At 34.1% G+C, this 20000-nt stretch overlaps 2 protein-coding genes across 3 annotated transcripts in view; one reads left to right on the top strand and one right to left on the bottom strand.

Annotated features, from left to right (window-relative positions):
• Positions 1–8339, top strand: part of LOC145245674 (zonadhesin-like) — a 248332-nt gene extending 239993 nt beyond the window's left edge. The window contains exons 43-44 of the mRNA XM_080107232.1: positions 1244–1329; positions 6303–8339. Of these exons, the coding sequence (XP_079963358.1) occupies positions 1244–1323 (80 nt within the window). The 3' untranslated portion in view covers positions 1324–1329; positions 6303–8339. The remainder of the gene's footprint in view (positions 1–1243; positions 1330–6302) is intronic.
• Positions 8340–18215: 9876 nt separating this feature from the next.
• The window catches only part of LOC145246168 (uncharacterized), a 197582-nt gene continuing 195797 nt past the window's right edge, over positions 18216–20000 (bottom strand). The window contains exon 12 of one of the 2 annotated variants that reach the window (XR_013863103.1): positions 18216–19942. Coding sequence is in view for 1 of the 2 variants with exons in the window: in XM_080108035.1 (XP_079964161.1) it covers positions 19795–19942 (148 nt within the window). In the remaining variant the exon portion in view is untranslated. The remainder of the gene's footprint in view (positions 19943–20000) is intronic. The other variant, XM_080108035.1, reaches the window with a different exon arrangement.

Raw genomic sequence — 20000 nt, 5'->3', positions numbered from 1 at the left:
TTCTTGCACCTAGGGATCTCTACTGTAAAGGGATGAGACTTAGTAGCTTGTCGGGTTTGTCTGGGGTAGTTACGTCGGAGAGGTACAAGTGTTTGCAGTTCGTCAGAGCATTCACCATAAAAGTACTTGTAGAACAAGCAGAGGGACGCAACATTTCGTTGATGGGACAGAGGCTGGAGCTTAGATGACAGTTCAGGACCTATCAGGTTGGCGAATCTCTTTTGAATCTTGTCTAGGAGCGAGAGACTATTGCTAATATAAAACATTTTAAATAATCTCCTAACAATAATAATCAGCGACTCATATTTTTAGACGAAAGAATATAACAGGAATTGCCTACCTTATGCACAAAAATTTATTTTTTTAATTAAATGCTTTCATTGCATCCCGGACGACGCCAGGTTGACACAACTAGTATACATAATATTTCATGAATAAGATAGAACATATAAAATAAATTAATATAATGAAATCATTGAAATTGTACCCCCTCAACATAAATGCTTCTGACATACCCGACTAGCAGCAGAATTCCACCCCTTCATTGTAGGGGTTTAGAGGTGCCAGACATGTTCTTATTCTAATAGCTTATTTCCTAAAACCTTTGAAATTCCCTGTCTGCTCCTAGTTTCTTCGTCAGTATCAGCACACAAAACTTCAAATGTAATGTAAATAAAAATCTTGCTGCTAAACTCCCCACCCAGGTTAGCTTCAATAAAGTTGGCCCCTATCATACTAGTTCCTTATGTTATAGGGGGATATGCTTTATTTTGGGGTAAACATGCGTTTTTTTATAAATATAATATTCCAAGTGTTGGTTAGGTTTGAATGGACACTGAATCTCTGTTATAATGTGATTTATTTTTACAAAGGAGTCACCACTTATCAAAGCCCAGAGGCCATTCGAGGATAAGGGTTAATAAGTGTACAGTGGTCAATGGGACAATGACGTATTAATTATTAGTAGTGGAAATTTGGTAAAATGGATTACTTAAGGGGAACGGCTCATCAAGAACTTGTTTACATTGGACTTGAAGACGACCATATTGTAGTTATATACATTTAGTTCTATAAAAATGCAATTTTATTTTCAGATTTTAACTAATTTTTTTCTTCTATAAAAATGCAATTTTATTTTCATATTTTAACTAATTTTTTTCTTCTATAAAAATGCAATTTTATTTTCATATTTTAACTAATTTTTTCTTTTATGAAAATGCAATTTTATTTTCATATTTTACAGGCATGAAATGTTGCCGTAAGTGCAGTTACACATTTCGGAGGAAGTCATATGCGAGTAATCCCTACTTAAGGAACAAATAATTTCGTGTAAGTTCTTCAGTTTCTTTCTTAAAGAACAATTCTTGAATTGGTGCAATGCAATGTGAAGGAATGGCAGCTCATATAGTTTGGACATATGCTGAGTGTTGCGTATTAGCTGCGGCCGGTTGTTCAAAATGTGTTTGTCCGGTCTATATAATTGTTAACATCTACTTTTGCCGCTGGTACAAGTTATATACACACACTGACAGCAAATTAAAACCACAACACAGTTGATCTATAAAAAAATATATTGTTTTTATTTCTTGAATAAGTGGAATGCAATGTGAAAGAATAGCGGCTCGTATAGTTTGGACATTGTTGGCATCCTTCCATCTTAATAGATGATAGAGAATCGCACATGAAGGTTGTTATGTTATGAAGTGACTTCTTCAGAGCATGTGCCTTGGAAAAGTGTATGAAGGTTCTAACCTGCCCAGTACTCTCGACCTCGCTGGTGCATTCCAAAGAAAAGCAGAGCAGTACGTTTGGCACCAGTTGGCTGCAGGAGTTGCCGAGGTTAGTTAGCACAGCACGCTGATTTGCTTTTAGGGCTCCACTCTTGCTTTGGTAGGTTTACTTCTCTACACTTAGCTGTTAGATCATTAACCTCCTCTGCCCTCTAGCCATTGATCATTTGCAGAAGTTCCTCTGCCTAGATTATTGGTGCAGTGTAAACATTACCCCCTCACATGGTTTAACCCGCTAGCTGAAGTGGTGCACCGGGTGTGACGCTTGGAGTCAGCACATGAGAGATTAGGAAATGGATGAGGTCTTGTGGTGCTTATCTGCCGTAACAGGTAGGACACAGCATGCCAAGCTGCCAAAGGTACTACCCCTAGCCAGAGCCCCCTACTACGTCTCAGTTTGGATATATGTTAAGTGTTACGTATTAACTGCGGCCGGTTGTTCAAAATGCATCTATATAAATGTTCACATCTTTTCTTCACGTCTTTCTCTCGTCTTTTCTGCAAATTTGATGCCATCCTTGACCTTTGCTTGCTAGGCTGTGCGATCCGATGATTCTAACTCGAGATCTTTTAGCTGAATGCCATACGTTATCAGGTCTCTGTTGCAGGTGTCCTTGTAGCGCAGAGTTCGCCATCTGATTGATTGTGTTCCAGAGACCAGCTCGCCATACAGGATGTATTTTGGGATACGACCAACTTTCATCCTGCACACATGACCAGCGGTTCTTGAGCTAAAATGGCAAACATGCTTGGTATGCCAGCCTGAGACAAGATGGCTGCGTTTGTAACTTGATCCTGCCAGGCGATGCCTAAAAGACGTCTGAGGTTGCACATATGGAAAGCATTCAGTTTTCATTCTTGGTGTGAGTACAAAGTTCAGGACTCACTCCCATAAAGAAGAGTACTAAGTGTGCAGGCCTGGCACACTCTTATCTTTGTGTTTAGTGTCAGCAAAGTATTGTCCCACACTCTCTTGGCCGTGGTAGTGGCTACTTTGCCTATCCTTATGTTGAGTTGGTAGTGTTGAGTTCTGCGTCTAGAGACAAGTTGCTGGTGATGGTGGATCCAAGATATGTGAACTTGTCTACCACCTCCAGGGTGTGGTCGCCAATAGTTATTTTAGAGGTGGTATTGATATCTTGGCTCATGATGTTGGTTTTCTTCAGATTGATAGTGAGGGAGAACTCTGTGCATGCATTCGCAAAGCGGAAGATGAGTCGTTGAAGACTTTCCTCAGAATGAGCAACAAAAGCCGCATCATACGCGAAAAGCATCTTTCTAATAATCACTTTGTGCATCCTTGTCTTCGCTCTGAGACGGACAAGGTTGAATAGGGTACTGTCGCTCCAAGTGTGGAGAAAATCGCCGTCGTCTGACTCGTGGAATGCATAGCGCAGAAGCAAAGAGGAGTATATGCCAAAGAGTGTAGGTGCCAAGATGCATCCTTGCTTCATGCCGCTCTTGATTAGGAAGGTGTCCGAGGAGGATCCATTGTACTGGACAGTGCCCATCATGTCATCATGGAATGATATTATAACCTTAAGGAGTTTGGGGAGACATCCAATCCTGAGAAGGAGGGTGAAAATCAAATGCCTTGGTCAATGAAGGGACTTCTCTGTTCACGGCACTTTTCTTGCAGCTGCCTTGAGAACACCATGTCAATCGTTAATTTTTTTTTTATTTCGGACTACTAGTCTCATCTTTATTAGTTGTTGTTTTCCATTTTTTTATTGGATTGTTTATTCACAACGTTTCGGCCAACAAAACAACAACTAATAAAGATGAGACTAGTAGTCCGAAATAAAAAAAAAAAAATTAATATATATAATGCTCATCTCAAAAATGAATTCTAATTAAGGAATAATATATATATACCATATCAATCGTTGATCTTTTGGCCCGAAACCCACATTGTGACTTTGGTAAACATGGTCAGCTAGCAGTTGAAGGCGGTTGAAGACCTCCTGTGCAAAGGCTTTGCCCTCAACGCTGAGGAGGGAGTTTCCGCATTAGTTGTTACAGTCACTACAATCGCCCGTGTTCTTGTAGAGTGCAACGATCTTTGCATCCCGTATATCCTAGGGTATCGCGCCCTCTTCCCAACACTGTAACAGAAGCTCATAGAGATGACCCAAGGATGAGTTCTCCCTTCCTGCTTTCAAAATTTCTGGTGGAATTGCATCACTGCCTGGAGCTTTTCCACAGGAGAGTGATCCAATGACCTTCATCAGTTCATCGATCGTGGGTGAGGAGTCGAGCTCATCCATGATGGGTAATGGTGTTGTGTTCTCAATAGCTTTGTCACTGATGTCGTTTTCCCTTGAGTATAGCTCTTGGTAGTGCTCAGCTCATCTCTCCATTTGCTTACTGTGATCTTTGATGATGTCTCCAGACGTAGACTTGATGGGTGTAGCATTGAAGATGCTGGGACAAAAGGCTTTCTTCATCCCATCATACATGGCCTTGGTGTTGCTGTCTGAATGTCTCTGCATAATCTCAGCCAGTAGTCATTGGTGCACTTGCGAGAGATCCTCTTGGTATTGTTGAGGGCTTCTCTGTACATGGCTAGTGTCTTATCACAGGACTGTCTCTTGTACTCCAAATGAGCTGCTCCCTTTGCAATGATGGCATGTTCTATCTTCTCTATCCCTGCCTCGAACCAGTCTTCGTTTTTTTGTCCTTTTCCCAAAGGTGTCAATGGCAGCCTTGTACACAGCATCCCGGATGATGTCTCAACATGCCTGGGCGAAGTCTGTGGGGCAATCATCCAGAGCCTTGTTGATGGCCTTGAAAAACCGTTCACGCGCTTCCTGCATCATCACTCCTGATGTATCAACACAGGGGTGATGATTCTGCTTGGAGCGATGGATCAGTTGAGGATGCTGCTGACCAGGGAATGGACAGTGTCGCAATCAGTAACTGTGGTAACTGCATGTGATAAGCGCCTGGTTCACCATGGATTTCCAGGGGATGACAAAATCCAGCACAAAATCCAGCTGGTGCTAATGCTTGGATCTGGGATGTCTCCAGGACATTCTGTCGTGTAACTTGGTGCCAAAGAAGATGTTGGTAATGCACAGGTTTCTGCAGGAACAAAGCTCCAGTAGACGCTAACCATTCTCATTGAGCTTGCCAACGCCAAAGTGTCCAATGCAGTGTGGCCAAGATTTGTGGTCTACACCCACTCAGAAATTGAAGTCTCCAAGCAGGAACATATTCTCATTTTCTAGGATTAGTCTGATCCTCACATCGAGCTCTTCATAGAAAACATTTTTGACGTTGGTAGGTGAGCATAGATGTTGAAGATGTGTGTTGGACCTGAGGAGGTGACAACGTGCAGTGACAGCTCATCAGTGCGACTAGACAGCCAACTACCTCAAGCTAGGATTGAAACCCAACCATCTGTATGACAGTCAAGGCTTCTAACCACTACGCTATTGGCAGCTATACACAATATGTTATATAATCATGTGTATATAAACGACACCAAAGATGGTGTATATTATATCGTTGTAGGGAAGAGATGGGTGTTTAAATACGTCTCTTTATTTTCCTATTGGATGTTTAATATTTCTTTGACCGATATTCTCTCACATATTTCTGGTTCAAATTATGCATTGCGTTAGACAATGGTGGACATTCCCGCATTCTTCACATTTGTTTATATTATTTTTCTAAACACTGATACTTCTGGTTTATTTCAATATAAGCATTTATCTCAAAAACAATTTTTAATCTCAACAAACTAATCTATACTAACTTGAATTTGCATGTGTGCAATACGTCGAATGTTGTTCTTCTCGGAGTTACTTGCCAATATCTAACATGAGGTCTAATGATCCCATCATCGCAAAACTTACCTTTACATTAGAAGTCGCCGGAAAGCAATCACAGCAAAAGGCGATAATGAAAAAAAGGCACAAAGATTTCTGTAAATCAGCCTTTGATTGAAACCAGACTGTGAACCTTGCACAATCGGTGCATTACACAGACAAATCTTGATGCGTGATTGACTAAACTTGAATTTTGCCTTTTTTGGAAGCAGTTTGGCTTTCAAAAAATATTTCGCCTTTTTTTAAGCAGTTTAGCCTTAAAAATTGTATTTGGCCTTTTTTGAACCAGTTTGACCTTCAAAAAATTATATTTGACCATTTTTTTTTTTTTTTTAAGCAGAAATTGTTTTTGGTGTTTTTTGAAGCAGTTTGACTTTAAAAAATTGTATTTGACCGTGTTTTTTTAAGCAGTTTGACTTTTAAAAAAATTGTATTTGGCCGTTTTTTTTTTTTTTAAAGCAGTTTGACTTTCAAAAATTGTATTTGGCCTTTTTTTAAGCAGTTTGGCCATCAAAATTGTATTTGGCCTTTTTCAAAGCGTAACGTATGAATTAACTAAGAAATAAGCAGAATATTATAGAGGCATTTAATATGCTACAAATTTTTCTATTCAAAAAATTGTTAACAAACACAAGTTTTTTCTTTACTTTTAACATTCTTTTCTTTTTATTAATTCTAGTGTCAAATGATGGAAGACTCAATCGACCTGCCGCTTAAAATGTTACAACACGCAAAAACGCAATGATGATTTCATATACGACAAAAAAATCTGTGATTTACCAAAATTATATTTCTGAAATATAAGGAGCAAAATTAATAAAATGTTTTATGTTGGGTATTACCGGATCTCAGTCAAGGGAGATAATCGTATGATGTTTTTGTCGACGAACATGTCTGCTAAAATTCTTTATGCATGAACTGGAAAAACAATATAAGAATATGATAAAAAATAAGAACTCTTCAATCTCCTTTTATGCTCTCTGGAAATGAATTACTTCCCCTTGTTTATTCTTTCTTTTTAGACAGCCATTGTTCTCTTAGAGACACGTCAGTTCGACCTGGGAGGCCTTTTTTGTGGCCTTCAGACCAAAAAAAAAATTTAATTTCCAACAGAGACGAGATAGACCAACCAACCTTACCCCCTCTTCTTTTTGAGTTGGCCTTGTGCCTAAATTTTTTGTTCATTTTCCCAATTATATTTTTTCTTGTGAATAAAAAATTTAATATCTCAAAGTGTAGTATCTGTTCCGGCAGATGCTGCAAGCAAAGACCATTGTCCTTGTGGCAATGAGTTTCTAGTCCATGTAGGGGCAACGCTATATACCAAGAGGCTCTCACTACCAGCTCCCCCCTCCTCTCCCTTGAGGAGCTGGTCCCCCTTTCCTTTTCCCCTCCCCCCTCTCCATATTAAAAAACGGCCTCATGCCTAATTTGCTGTCGTGGGGAAGCAAATAAATACAGACACGTTACCTCCATATCTCTTAGTAGAATGAAGATTTTTAAAGCATACTCCAAATTATTCATTACAGAGAGAAAAACAAAGGACAGAAATTCAGCAAGACTGGATATAGTTTTTATGATAATTTTTCCAGGGTATGTCATGATCATGCATATTCGATCAAACGTTATGGCATAAAAAATCCGATAAAACATACTGCGATTAAATATATCCTGACTTCTAAGAGATTCGATGCCAAATATAATTCTTGGTTGTTTTATTATGCTTGCTTTTTGTAAAATTATTTGATATCTTTCCGTTATTATTTGAATAAATGTAATCCACAAATAAATGTGTGAGTTTGTTATCTTTAAATTTTTATTAGATTTTAAATTAATACATTTTTTGTTTTTGAATTTTTTTTAGATGCTGATTGATAACATGCATTATTTAAATTGTTCAGACTACTGTTCTCAGCTTAATTGTTACTAGAGAAGTGGGGTGAGGTGCGGTGGGCGCCCAGTTTTGCCCGATCGTAAAATACACTTAAATATGATATTTTAATTTGTCCAGATTTCGTATATAGTATTATAGCGCCGTGATTTCAAAAGTAAAAAAAACAAAGTATTTGGGTGCTATCAGCTAGGATCAAAACCGAAAGCAAAACTGTAGCATTCAAAGCTGGTGACGTTACCACTGTACCAACGTGACACACATATGAACTGATTTAAAATAAACTAAGATGAATGTACAAAATGTATAACGATTTTTTTTTCAAATTTTGACCTCTTTTAAAAACTATTTTAACCAGCTAACCCATAAAAAAACAGTTGATAAAAATTCAATTATTTGAGGCCCCTAGTGCCGCTCTGTGACTTTTAGTTTCAGAAGAGACGGAGTTTAAAAATATGAAGACAGAGAGAAAGATAGACATATAACCTTTTATATATTACATTTTAACAACGTTTTAGTCGATGTAACTTCCGACTTTTCTCAGCTGCATCTTGACAATGACTATTATTGCTTCATAGTGGAATTAATACTATTATCTGTTTTTTTCTGATTATATTTTAGAAATATTAGAAGCAAAATTAATAAAATGTGTCATGTTGGGTATTACTGTATCTCAGTCAGGGGAGATAATCATATGATATTTTTGTCGACAGACATGTCTGCTGAAGTTCTGTACACAATACAATTTTTATGAAATGGAGAAATAATATGACAGATTATGATAAAAAAGAGAACTCTTCAATCTCCTTTTATGCTTTCCGGAAATGAATTACTTCCCCTTGTTCATTCTTTTTTTTTTTAAGACAGCCATTGTTCTCTTAGAGACTCGTTGCCTTTTAGTAGAATGAAGGTTTTTTTTAAAGCACACTTGGACTTATACTTATATATTATTGAGAGAGAAAAACACAAGAGAGAAATTCAACAGGACTTGTTGATAAAATTTGTATGGTAAGTTTTTGGCGCTTCTTCGCTGTTGTAGCGAAATTCGAAAATTGAAAGGTTGAATTTCAAGTGAAACATGATATCTCCTGCATTGTCATATCACAGTAATGAATATATCCAAAAATTATGAAAAACGATGAGATAGAAAATTAATTATTAAAGAAAATAGTTTCCAAAAAAGTTAGCAATTTTAGCTTACATAGATAACTAAAGAGCGCTTATATTAGCAGGGGAGGTAATTCATTTTTGAAAACTGTCCAGAACTTAGGTTAATTTCGACGGTTTTCAAATAAACTTGCATACACTGAATCAGCAGGATATTTTTTCAGCTAATAAAAACTTAAAAAAAAAAAAAAAACGCAAACTATAAATTATATGTTATGTTCATTTTTTTATTTGTCATCCGTTCTGATTTTAATAAATCCTTCTTTATTAACATTTGCGCGAGCCTTTTCTAGCCTCACACAAAAACACGCGTTCACATCTCAAGCTATATTACTTGTCATATACATATGCGCACACAAACATACGAGTGCACGTCCACACACGTACATATATTCAAGTTCGCGTATATACACTCACATTCACGTGTATACACACACACGCTAACGTACACACATGTACTCACACACACGCACGCAATCAAGGACAACGTCACTTCCCTTTTCAAATGAAACCCACACACGCGCAAAAGACCACTGGAAACAACTATAAAAGCAAGAGACAAGCTGTTTCCAGCCCTTTTTCTTTTTATGTGGGACAAAAAGCTAACAGACCGTACGTACACTTTATACGCTTTCTCTCTCCATGAACTGGATTGACATTCACACTCTTTCTCTGTCTACAACTTGTGCCAGAGAACACCTCCGCGTAGCTGACTGCTAATATGTCTTTGTCTACACGCTTGACTATTATTCCCATTTCCACTACATTACTCACTTCTCTTCCCACATGCGAACAAACGATAGTGACCCGAATGTGAGATGAACACACATTTCCTTTTTCTTTCTACACCACCAGTCCCGCAACAAACGATGGTTACACCCGCGCGGACATGAACACGTGTTACACCTAAAACATTCATTCTTTCACCAGTAAATAAATGGCATGTTTATCTTACCCAGCAATTGAGTTTTTGTTTCCTTCATTCCATTCGTTTCATTATTTTTCTTTTGTAACGGGATTAAGATTTATATGTCCTAGTCCTCTACACATTACAAGCTATATCTGTAATACATGACAAAACAAAGATGGCCGGAATTATTATTTTATTGAACCATGGAAATACGTGTTTTATGTAATATACAAGAAATATTTAACTAATTTTTAAATGACAATTAGATAACATTACTTATTGTTGAAATTAACAACAAAAAAGTAAGTAGTTATCATTGTTTTTTAATAAAAACTTAATTTTTCGGCTGTCGGATTTCGCTATAATAACGAAGAAGTATCAATTTTTTTCCGATGCGAATCACGATCATTCGTATTCAATCAAATATTATGTTATTAAAATAAACCTGATGAATCTTGAAGTTTTTAGATGCGGATTGATAGCATGCATTATTTAGATTGCTCGGACTACTGTTTTCAGCTTTATTATTATTTTCACTACGTTTCAGTCGATGTAACTTCCGCCCTTCCTCAGTTGTATCTTAACAATGGCTATTATTTGTGCATAGTGAAAAGACTGTTATTGTCCGTTTTTCTGACAAATCAGAATTAGAATTCAAAACGTGTAACGTGTGTTAAGGATTTGCATTAATCCCCTGAAGCAAACGAATAAAAAGAAATAAATAAATAAACAATAAATAAATAAATATACCAATTTCATTCAGAGAGATTATATTAAATCATATGAACCCGAATTAATACGAAAATGATGAACTCTCCTGGGTTGTGTCGTGTAATGTGGCCAAACCAGCAAAATCTCCTCTTTAAAAGTGGTCTCATGAGGACGTAAAGATGGCCAGTCATTAGGGTCTGTATATCAAGAAGAAAATCATACCTGAGATGTTGGATCTGGGTGTGGCTCTTGTCTTGTCTCGAGATGACCTCTTCACCCTGATGGTATTCTCGTGGGAATCTTCATTTCTTCATCCTCAGAGCCGCCTTTCAACTCAATCTATGCCAAAATTTCATAAAAACAAAGTTATTTCCTAGAACTGCCTGGCAGTTAAATTCTGTTCTGCTGGACTGCTTTCCAGCTGGCCAGAAAATGGTCGTATTCAAGTCCAATGTAAACAAGTTCTTGTTGAGTCGTCATCTATAATATAAATCTCATAAATAAATAATGTCTGTTTAAATGTATGTATGTATGTATGTATGCCTAAAACTTTTGACAGAGGCGATAGATTCTCACAAGATCGATATCATTTTCAAGCTCGACCCTTCGAGCGACAAATATAAAAAAATTGGCTAAAATATTAATTCCTTCACTCTCAACTGGGCACTTTTCTACAAAAAGGGGTCACTTTTTTCGCCGATATTTTCGAAAGTCATCCCCTCTTTTCGATTGACTAGCCTTAATTTAAACCTTCGCCACTTCTGGTTTGATGATGGACGCAATGGCAAAGACGGCATGATTTTTTTTGTTTTTTTTTTCGTTCTTTTCCTTCTTCGCAGTAAGGGTTTGAGCCTGCCTACCTACTACAACGTTTTTTTTGTTTTTTTTGCTCAATACACACCTTCAAACACCCGGGCAACGCCGGGCGCCCAGGCTAGTCTTAGATAATCAAATCATACCAAATTTCCACCATTAACGATTACTACACTGTTGTACCAGTAACCACCTTACACTCATTAAACCTTATCCTCAAATGGCCTCGTGCCTTGATAAGTGGTGATTCACTTGTAAAAACATTTTGTCGATTAGAGGCTTCCATACTAATGACCAGCAAACAATTTTTTCCCATGTCGGCAGGTAACATTCGCTTAAGCGTAGATTTTACACAATAAAGACATCATCAAACCTTGGTGATCAATTGCTTTTCTTTTGTTCAAAAGTAGAAATTACATTTCTTCAAGTTATGGTCTACACATGCGTATACATACAACCAAAATGCCACTGATCTCTTTAAATGTATCTGTGACATGTCTCTATGTTACAGCAATATCGTATAGTGCATACACACAGTAGTTAAAATGTATTACAAATATATGTGCGGCGTCCTTATGTGTATATATGGTATTCATATAATTTACGTGTAATGTTCATACTTAGGGTCGCGGCTATATATATATTTATATATACACACACACACACACACACACACCAAACGTGTCTCTTTAAATGTATGTATAAAATGCTTTTATTCGTCTCTTGCGTGAGTGTGTGTATGAGTGTTTGTACTTCGTGGCTTAGTGGGGGATGCCTTTTTCTCTACCCTGCAACCTCTCTCCCACAGAAGAGACGTTGCGAGCCTATTCTTGTTTTATCGTTATTTCCATGGCAGGTACTCGTCTGAACTCCAATCTCTGGTCCCCCTCGCCAATCTTTCACGTGGATTCCATGAACAAAGCTTCTTTCTTAGAACTGCACGCCTGTGGAACTCTGTTCCGTCTGCCTGCTTCCCACCGGACTACAACTTGGATGTCTTCAAGTCCAACGTTAACAAATTCCTAATGAACCGCCCCCTTAAGTAAACACTTCATCAAATCTCCACACTAACGTAATGTACTTGCAATAACCCTTATCCCTGAGTGGCTTCCGGGCCTTGATAAGTGGTGATCACTGTGTAAAAAAAAAAAAAAAACTTTAAAACACAGAGTTCACAAACGTATCCTCGTCTGCATGGTGTATGGACAAAGTACAGGTTACTTTATAGTTTGTTTTCCAGCGGTTTGTCTTTGCTTGAAGGATCTGTAAAATACTAAAAGAAGATATCACTTCGAAGGAAACACCATTAATACTTTTACATAACTTTATTTACATGTATCCACACTTCCCTCGGAGTTTGCAGACGTTTCTCCTTTCTGGTTTCATCTTTCTAAAATGCATCCATCAAGATAAAAGTGAGGTAAAAGTGAGTATAATACATTAATGGATGTAAAAGTGACGACTGATCGCTACATTGATCCCTGGTTAAACTGACTCCAACTCGATTATTTGCGTGAATATATCATAACCGTTTCTGTATTAGTTACACACTTTACATAAACATGCCAATCTCATTGTTTATCTTTAAAAGTATGTTTAAAATACATACTTCGATTCGTCTCCCATGTGAATATCAGTCCACAAATGGGACAAATAAACATTTCTTTAACCATCCTTATCTACACCAAACATAGGTAAGCATATCATCTTGTATTTTTCTTCCGACTTCTGGTTCTGTAAACGAAAATACTTCTTGCCAAAGGAAATAGCAAATAGCAGGATATATTTTACATTTTTAATATCATGGCTTTATGTTCGCAGGATTGTAATTTCCCTCGCAGTTTGCAAACGTTTCTCTTGTCGTTTCTACATCTTTCTAAAATACGTCCATTATGGACGTAAAAAAAGATGGCTGATCGGACAGTCTTATTCCTGATAAACTAACTATCTTAACTCTAACTCTCTGAGAGTTCTGTAGAGAACCTACTGTTGATTTTATAAAATTATTTTATATAATAGCCTGAATCAAAGTTTAAAATGCAAAAGTCAAGTATCCTGGTTCAATTGTGCTCTAAACAGAAACAATTATTTCGAGTGCACCCCTGTCATATCAAAGAAACTATTGTTGATTTTATATGTTGGGTCTTTCTGCTTGTGTGGTAATAAAACTTTTCAAATGCACTTGTGGTGTTAGGCTGTATAAGGCGTTAACTTTAATCAAAATCGCTTATTTAATCTGATTTTTACAATTATCAATACTTATTGAAGATATTCCAATACAAAACCTAAGAATGGACCCATTAAGTACATTTGAGTGCAATTTCCAAAAAATTAAGTCTACTCAGTAACTTTTCATAATTTTTGATGTAGGTAGCCATTTTTATTTGATATGTATTTTACTGTTTATTTATTTGGAATTGGTGTTAGTTTTCTGCAAATCGTTAATCTCTGTCGGACAACAAAATGGATATTTTAATTTGAGAAAAATAGACATTCATTTTATTGCAAAAATAAATCTGTAGAATAAAGTCAAATTTTATTCAATTGTATGATTCATAAAAAAGAGAGTGTATATCTCCGCCACTGTACAACAGTAAAAATTATTAATATTTCTTAGTAATTGTTAGAGAACTTATGAATTAAAATAAAATAAAAAAATTCACAAAAATAAACATCTTGTTTTTATTTAATTATTTAATTTCATAAAATGAATAAAAAACACTAAACTAGCAAATTATTCAATAAATCAAATAAGATTTAAAAAATAACAAAAATAAACATTTCAATTCAAGAAAAACAAAATTATAAAATAAAATTAAATGAACATTTTGTTTTTATTTTTGTTCACTCCAAATAAATTCTTTTGAAGTGTTAAAAGGGTGATTATCATATATTATCTGAAGAAAAGCATAAAATTATTTAATTTCATAAAATGAACAAAAACACACAAAGAGAGTGCATACCTCCACCAACACTCAAGAGTTATATTAATAAAAATTATTACAGAAATCAAAGAAGAGAAAACAAATGAATACAAGTTAACATCCATTATTTCAATTTAAGAAAAGCATAACATTTTTTAAATCCCATAAGCATTTACAAACTCAGAAAAAAAATTTGAAAAATTTGAATTTCAGTATGTTTTTTAGATTATTCAGAATATATAATATTTGGATTGCAAAAATCCCCTCTCTGGACTAAATTACCATAGGTTTACAACCGCAGATGCCACATACAAATTTATTATTTCTAAACTATTATCCACCAGCTTATGTAATTTTAGAACACCTTTATGATAAAATCCTACATTGCATCCTAGGAGAACCATCAGCATGATCGCCAACATCTTTAGAGGAAGTTGTTTTTATTCTACAATCCTCATACCGCCCCCAGTCTACACCCGGAAGATATATACACAATATAACTAAGTTTTCCTTAACAGAATCATAAACTCATATACAAAACATTACCTTCCCATTCCACGTCACAAGATAATTATTCTCCCTTTTACAGTTTTCATTGGCTATGAGCTAACAAATCGTTTATTTGGGAATACATATCTTATTAAATAAACGAACATGCTAGACATTTGCAAACATGGGCGTTCTCTTTATGTGCTCCAATTGTATAAACTTATAACAAACCAATAGTTTTTTTTGTTTTTTTCGTTTTCAAAATATATTACTACATTTACTATATTAATGTTAATTACAATTATTTTTTCTGCAAAAAAAATCATGTACACACGATATTTGATATTATGATATAACAGCGAGTGAGCAACAGAGTATGTAAACAAATATACAGAGAGAAAGAGAGAGAGAGAACTTCATTTACTATATTAATGTTAATTACAATTATTGTTTTCTAAAAAAAATAAAAACGTAAGCACGATATTTGAGGTTTGACATAACAGCGAGCGACAGAGTATGTAAACAAATATATATGAAGACAGATAGAAAGAGAGAGAGAGATAGAAAGCCGTGCTAGAGAGCGAGAGGCTATGGAAGCAAATATACACAGACATAGAGAGAGAGAGAGAGACAGGGAGATAGAAATAGATAGAGAGAGAAAGAGAGTGAGACAGGGAGATGGAGAGAGAGAGAGCAAGAGAGAGAGAGATAGAGGAGTGTCGTCATCATGGAGAGAGAGAGAGAGAGAGAGATAGAGGAGTGTTGTCATCATCGTAGCCATGCTAAAGTAAAAAAACTAAAACTAAACCATATTGTTTTTTTATAATATATAATAGTTTGCTTATTTGGTTTGCAAAGTCATTCATGTCTCATGATACGCATGTTTTAAAGGCGTTATTTTGAAGGTCTGTAACGTCCTAAGTTTGCTGTGGGTCAATCGACAAAAGCATTTCCTTTCTTTCACCACCTTTTCCTGTTAACGTTACACATTAACATATTAAATATTTTGTTTTTATTTTTAAACACAAATAGGTCACAAGGCTAAATAAATTTGTTTTGCATAATTTCCCCCCAATTTTATCTTGTTTTAGGTATATATATTGAAAAATGTCTGTGAACAATATTTATTTCAAAATTATAAAAAAAATTTGTTTCTGTTGTCTAAAATTAAATTTAAAAAGGTTTACATTATTTCAAAATCTAAAGTGTTCTATTTATATTGTTTATAAAATAAACCAATTCTGTATATATTGTTTAAAATAAAAATTAACATTAGGAGGTTAGGAGTTGGGCAACAACAGCTGTACTTTAATTTTTTACATGGGGGTACTACCACCAGGCAACGCCGGTTAACAGGTCCTGCTAGTTCAGAATAATGTTTTCATTTACGAGTTTTGAGATTTTTTTTCCACAAAATCAAAAATGGCTGCCTCATGCGTTCTGATTTCAATTTTTTTTTTTTAGTGTCCTATAAAAACATCTACATCTAGATGCAGCAGTGGGTTTCAATTTCAAATATATTTTGTGGTGGTGTGTGCTTATAAAATAAAATAAAAATACTTACATCTAGATGCAGCAATGTGTTTAAAGTTCCTAAATTCGTGATAGAGACTTCTACCCAGTTATGGCTGACAGAACGAAAGCGTGCTGCCCCCCCCCCCTCCCAAGTTTGGCAATATTCACCTGAAGAAAGGTGAAGGTTACATTAACCGAAACGTTTTGCAAAGAACACGCAGGATTAGAACATTAGTTCGAAGAGTCAAAATCATACGAATATTGTTTTCATCTTGGATGCTTTATTCTCACTACATTTTGCTGATTGTGCATCTCGTTGAACTCAGGAATCTGTACAGATTTCAAACAGAACCCTTTACTTAAGCCATAGCTTGATTTAGATCTGTTTGAGAGGAAGGCCCTGAAACGGTGTGTATTCTCTCCTGATGACCCAATATATCTGTAAGATGAAATACATTGAATCTAACCCAATCTCTAACAAGTCTTGATTATTAATATATTCTTTGTCCTTGCGACAGAAACAATAAAATCATGACTTAAGATTTCTCATCTGACAAAGGTCAGATGGTTACATCATTTGAGATGAGAAGAGTAGTTTGAATAAAACAAACAATCCATCCTCATCTTTAAAAAGTCTAAAACATGGGTTCAGTCATTTTTTTTTTTAAGATAAATTATTTAAAAAAATTATCATTGGTTTTAAATTCACATGTAAAGATTTATTTACTTATCATTTATTTATTATCAATTAATTTATTATTTTTTTCTTTCTTTATTTCTTCATTTATATTTATTTAATTATCATTTCTTTAATTTCTTTATTATTTAATATTTATTTATTTTATTTAGTTATTATTTAGTATCTATTTATTAACTATTTATTATCTATGTATTAATTATTCATTTTTATTTGTTGATTTTTATTTATTTATCATTTCTTAAGTGTTTATTATTTAATATTTATTTATTATTCAATATTTATTTATTACTTACTTAGTTATTATTTAGTATCTATTTATTAATAATTTATTATCTATTTATTATTTATTCATTATTTATTTATCATTTATTATTCATTATTTATTTATTATAATTATTTAGGATTATTTATTATTTATTTATTATTATTAATGTATTTATGATTATTTATTCATTTATTTATTTATTAATTTATTTATTAATTATTATTTATTTATTATTTATTTTTTATTCATTATTTATTTTTTAATTTATTATTTATTTATTTATCACCCATTTATTTATTAATTTATTATTCATTTATTTATTAATTTATTATTCATTTATTATTTATTTAATTATTAATTATTTATTTATTCATTATTTATTGATTTATTATTTATTTAATTGTTAATTATTTATTATTTATTTATTTACTTATTAGTTATTTATAATTTTTCAATTATTTATTTATATTTATTTATTAGATTTTATCAATCTGTTATTCATTATTTCTTATTTAAGTGACGATTGACTTATCTCCTCCAGTTTATCAATGCTAATTCTGATAAGGATATATAGAACCACGCACTAAAGTATTTCCTGTCATTTCTATGTTTGTTGTTTGTTAACCTACATCATAGGAAACTTTTGATTGACTGAAAGAAAGTTACGGTAAGGATAGCCTATCATATGACCTTGTAAAACGCTGGCATCATGAATTAAAGCACATCCAGAAATAAGTGGAAATAGCTCCAAGGCCTAATCATTCCCTCTGACTTCTGCCATGAATACAGCATCTGCCAGTCAAGTTGAAGTCGCCATTTTGGAAGGTCAAGGCATAACGATTTGCCCAAATTAGTACAGAGTTTGTAGAAAAATGCATTCATACCCATTTGCAAATGCATTATCAAGTTTGTAGAAAAATGCATTATCAAGTTTGTAGAAAAATGCATTATCAAGTTTGTAGAAAAATGCATTATCAAGTTTGTAGAAAAATGCATTATCAAGTTTGTAGAAAAATGCATTATCAAGTTTAGGTGCTTGTGCAGTATAAGGATATTTCAAACAAATATATTTTTAAATATATTTATATAGTTTATATAGTTACAGTTTATATATATTTATATAGTTTAGGTGCTTGTGCAGTATAAGGAAATTTCAAACAAATATATTTCAGGTAAAAACATTATTACATACTTGTGTTTTATGTTAAAATTATTATTATTTTTTTTTTAATTACATTTTCACCCCAAACAAGGCACATTGCCACTTTGATATAAGGTACTACTATCAGAGACATAAGCTACAGGGGTACTATGTGGGGAGTTGGGCAGCAAGATGTCAGTTCACGTCACACTTGAACTTCTGCATGTCAGTACAGTTGGGAAAGCAGGAACCCAAAAGGGAATTCCAAAGTCTAGCAGTTCTGGGGAAGTAGAAGGCTCTCTTACATCTAGGGATCTCTACTGTGAAGGGGTGGGATTTTGCTGAATGTCGGGTTTGTTGGGGGTGTTCATGTCAAGGGGGTACAAGTGCTTCCAGTTTGTCAGAGCATTCACCATTAAAATACTTGTAGAACAGGCAGAGGGATGCTACATTTCGTTGATGGGACAGAGGCTGAAGCTTAGATGACAGTTCAGGACCTATCAGGTTGGCCACTCTCTTTTGAACCTTCCAAAAATTATGAAATTGGTCTATTAGAAAAATAGGTTTGTATTACAAGACACAGACATATGAAGAAATGGTAAAAAAAATCGAAAATATAACAAAAAAATGTTATCAAAGGCAAGATAAATTACTCTTCTACCTATCTGGAAAAGATTTTAGTGTTTTTATTTACTCTAAAATGTTTAATTGGTTCAAAAATCATACAGTGTTTATCGCTACATGTGAAAAATACAAATGGCAGTGAGCGCTCTGTTAAATACGTTAAGTTTGGAAAAATGAGTTCAAACTAAAAAATTATACAAAATACTGTTAGAAATCCACCGAATATAAGTCAGCCTATGTCATGGTAACATATATTGAGTGGGTTTCTAAGAGTAATAATATTTGGTATTCAGAAACGTGATTTTCACCTGGAGAAAAGGGTTGCTAAGGAGTAAACATTAAAAAATTGGTACGTGGAAGGCTACCAAATTTTTATCTGTTTTCAACTGTTTCACGACTGCACATATGCAGTCGTTTAATATGACAGCTTCCTTATGTTAAGTATAAGTTTATTAGAAAACATTCTTTCAAAGTCAGGTCAAGCTGGTGTAATGGTTATCGTACTTGACTTACTGTCTTTAGGTTTTTTACAAAAAGTGAACTGTTTAGAAAAAACATAATACTAGCATGAACATATCTCAGTTTGTTTCCGTATATTTTTATATATTTTTGTTTTTACATCTTCTGGTAATTGATTTTAACAACAATAAACTTGTCTGTATTTTGTGTTTGTTGCTTTGAAAATCCAAAAAAATATATATAATCATATTACATATATATATATATATATATATATATATATATATATATATAGGGTGTCCACAAAGAATCCTGTAGAATATGTAGCCATTACACTATGAAAATAGTGTTTTTAAATGTTAATGAAAAAAACAAATTTTCATTTTAAAACCAAATTAGTAATTAGAAGATAGAAGTTAATAAGAAAATGCTTTAATGTTTGGAATAGCCATGTGAATGGACACCAAAAACAGTTTTATGTTAAACTTGTGCCTTTAAGTTGTTAGCTTAATTTTTAATTGGTGTGCCAAAAGTAAATTTGATCCAATGTAAATAAAAATGATTACAAATCATAAGTTCTAATAACATTTCCGTATCTTATTTCAATATGTCTCTTTATGGTTCTGTTGGAGACCGAATCTGGGGTAATCCCTTTAGAGGCCAGTTCGCTAGTTACTCTGGTAAAATAGTTTGGATCAGGGTAGCCAAAACTGAAAGAAACAAAAAGAAACATATCAAAATATAAAATATTATTCGAATGTGAGATAT

The sequence above is a fragment of the Euprymna scolopes genome, chromosome 23, assembly GCF_053919585.1.
Source record: "Euprymna scolopes isolate OS-2025 chromosome 23, ASM5391958v1, whole genome shotgun sequence".
Classification (NCBI taxonomy): domain Eukaryota; kingdom Metazoa; phylum Mollusca; class Cephalopoda; order Sepiida; family Sepiolidae; genus Euprymna; species Euprymna scolopes.
The sequence above is the reverse complement of the archived record's forward strand: the minus strand, read 5'-3'. Positions and strand labels throughout refer to the sequence as shown.